Raw genomic sequence first — 3,529 nt, 5'->3', positions numbered from 1 at the left:
ATGGCTTTACCAGTACACTCCTGAAGGCAAAACACAACCACAGCACTAACTACCAAGAGGTGGAAGTGGTCCAGTCAAAGCAAAAGCAGATCAGTCAGGAGCAAAGATCATGGTGATGGGTATTTAGGATGCTCAAAACATTTTGCTCGGTGACTTTCTGGAGGGCCAAGAAACAGTTAACTTCTGCTTATTAAGAGCGTATTTGAGAAGTTAGACAAAGCTTTAGCAGAAAAGTGCCTGCGTCTCTATCACTAGAGAGTTCTTCTCTATCATGACAAGCTCTTGCTCATTCCTCTCTTCTATCAAGGGTGATTTTTGGAGAGTTTCTTGGGAATCATTATGCATCTACCTTACAATTCTGATATGGCTTCTTCTGACTTCTTTTTGTTTTCTAATCTTACAAAGTATTAAAAAGACACCCATTTTTCTTCAGTTAATAATGTACAAAAACTGTATCAGCATGGTTAAACTCCCAGGGTGCTCAGTTTTTTAGAAATGGACTAAATGGTTATTAACTTCACTTACAAAAAAATGTCCTGAATGTGATGGAGCTTATGTTCAGAAACAAAGTTTGTATTTTTTATTTTTATCTTTTAATTCCATTTTTCCATGAATTTTTTAAGTCCCTTTGTACTTTGACTTAAAAAGTAATCCCATGATTGGGGGGGGGGCTGGAGAGAATGTGATATTTTCTTCCCTCAGAGATTATGTCTAGTGCTGAAACCTCACAGCCTGACTCTTTGCTGAAAAACAAGAAGTGAATTATGTTCCCACTCCACCATTGGAAGGAGTGAAAACATAATCATGATAGTTTGATAACCATGGCCACAGTATCTGATGTGAGGTTTAAAGAATAGTGTGACCAATAAATAGTTGCCCATCCCTGTGGACAGAATGTCCAGTCCCCTGATTTTCCACCAGATTACCCTAAAAAATAGCACAGTTGCCAGAGATGAATGGTGGGGCAGAATGGGGCCACACTGTCTCCCTGGGGGGGTAGGGAGATAACCCTCATTTAAAGAGGTCATTGCATAAGAGACTGTGAGACGAATGGAACAAGCTGGAGAATGAAACAAGAAGGAAAGGAGAAAAAATGAGAAAAACGCACATGAAAATCAAGAACTGGGCCAGAAACTAAAAAGCAGGAAGAAGGAGGAGCCTGGGTATTGTCCTTTTTCCGATCTAACATTTGCATTCTTGTTGAAGGTCAAGTATGAAGCTAATAAATTGAGCATTATTCCTCTGAGAAATGTCTGGGTTCTCACAATTTGTTCAACTACAGAGCATGCATTTGAAAAATAAATGGCTCTTGAAAGTTTGCTAGAGAGAAACAATTACATTAATATTCCTTATTTCATCGTTTTCCTGTTTCCTGTATGCCTGTTAAGTACTTTATAATCAATGAAATTATAAGTTAACATTTAATTGTTTAAATAGTTAATAGAGAAGAAAAAGAAACACTCTATTTATTTGCCCCTGACAAAGTTCTCAGCACTGTTGAAGGTGTGGTGAACACATATCCATTGTTTATATTCATTTAGATATAAACTTATAATAAAAACACTTTTTAAAAACAAAAATACTATCACACTATATGTTTAATACTGATTGAATAAGTCAGAGGAATCTTTGCAAGGCAAAACATTTTGCCTACTTTATTCTTTTACACAACAGTGCAGTATACCACAGTATAGATCTACTATAGTGTAGTGACTATTTGTATTGAAAAGATAGTTAAAGTTTACTTCACTTTTTTTTTTTACTGTGCATACAATATACAATTTTATACATGTATTTATTTATAAGAGTATTTCTGAAGAAAAAAATTCCAGTCAAATGGAATTTCTGTATCCAATGAAATGTGAGATGAGAAGCCCCTGGGCCTAGATCTTTATGAATTTATATTCAGTCATCAGGATATGAGAATGTCCTTTCCTGGTATCATCAATAACTGAATATTAATATCATGATTCTTAACTCCTTTTGTAGTCTGGTAAGTGAGAAATGGTGGGAAAAGGCTCTTCACAGAAGTGTGAGTTATGAGAAACTGGTCCCCAAGGGCTAAAGTGGCAAGAGGAGGGGGCAGTCATAGGAATCTGGAGATTGTCAGTGGATGGTAAAAGTTTAAATTTCTTCTTTTCTAGCATAGGTGTTTTTGTTTATTCAGGAGAAGGAGGAGAAGGAAGGGAGAGAAGCCTTTCTGTAGCAGTGCTGTGCTTGGTCCTCAGATGGCAGTGTTTTCACCCCTACTTGCCACACTCTGCACCTCAGTGTGTGAGTGTGTGTGCTTGTGTGTGCACACCTTGTTCTGATTGGCTGAGCTGACACTGTGTTCTGTTCTGTAGAAACACGAGATAGCAAGGCAGATCTTTTATTTTGTGAGCCATTGTTGAGATTTCAGACGCAAGAATTCGGTTCTTGGTGAGTCTGAGTGACAGAAGGAATGGAGAAACTCCTGGGCCTGCTCATCGTTTGGCTGCAACTGGACTGTGAGTTAGAGGGTCCTGGAAATGGGCAAAAACCAGGCAGACTCTGGGGCATTTCTCCCAGGGAAGAGAGAGAAAGATGAGGAGTTCCGCCTCTGTGGTTTCCTAGGAGTTTATGTGGAACTTGAAAAAATAAATTTTAAAGTAATTTCTAAAGAGTCATGAGCCACTAACTGGTCTGTGGTTCTCTTTCTCAACAGGGGTGAGCAGTAAACAGGAGGTGATGCAGACTCCTGCAGTTCTGAGTGTCCCAGAAGGAGACAGCTTGGATCTCAACTGCAGTTTCACGGACAGTGCTATTTACTTCATTCAGTGGTTTAGGCAGGATCCTGGAAAAGGTCTCACGTCTCTGTTGTTAATTCAGTCAAATCAGAGAGTGGAAAGGAATGGAAGACTTAAAGCCTCGTTGGATAAATCATCAAGATATAGTACTTTAAACGTTGCAGATTCTCAGCCTGCTGACTCAGCCACCTACTTCTGTGCTGTGAGGCACAGTGCATGACAGCCACCTGCAAACAATACCCAAACACTACTATACTAGGATCCAACCACACATTGTCCTTTTTTGCTTTAAGAGGTTTTCTAAACCTATGCTCTCTCCAGATAGACATAGTTAAATATGCAAAACTTGCTATAATGATTTGAAGTAAAATTGCGAATTCTTTAATCTTTACATTTTTATCAACTTTAAATAACAGATTTCTTGAGATTAATTTACATGCCATACAGTTGACCCGTTTAAAATGAACAATTAAGTGGCATTTAATACATTTGCAACACTGTGTAACTACCCCCTCCATCTAGTTTCAAAAACTTGTCAACACTCCAAAGGAAACCACATATCCCTAAAGCAGTTATTCACCTTCCCCTCCTCCTCCCCAGCCCCTGGCAGCCACCAACCTGCTTTCTAGCTCTATGGATTTACCTATTCTGTATATTTTATATAAATGGAATCATGTAACAGGTGGCCTTTGTGTATGGCTTCTTTCACTTAGCATAAGTTTGGAGGTTTATTCTAAACTTTAGCATTCCCTTATTCAGGA

General features: G+C 38.5%; 1 gene segment (V, D, J or C); it reads left to right on the top strand.

Annotated features, from left to right (window-relative positions):
• The first annotated feature begins 2,351 nt into the window (after positions 1-2,351).
• Positions 2,352-2,988, top strand: LOC100964858. The segment is given in 2 exon segments: positions 2,352-2,489; positions 2,687-2,988. Coding segments are annotated over 2 exon segments (348 nt in total).
• The last annotated feature ends 541 nt before the right edge of the window (positions 2,989-3,529 follow it).

Source organism: Otolemur garnettii, unplaced genomic scaffold (genome assembly GCF_000181295.1).
Source record: "Otolemur garnettii isolate 467f Iridium unplaced genomic scaffold, OtoGar3 scaffold00327, whole genome shotgun sequence".
Lineage (NCBI taxonomy): Eukaryota > Metazoa > Chordata > Mammalia > Primates > Galagidae > Otolemur > Otolemur garnettii.
This window is presented reverse-complemented; position numbering and strand designations above follow the sequence as displayed.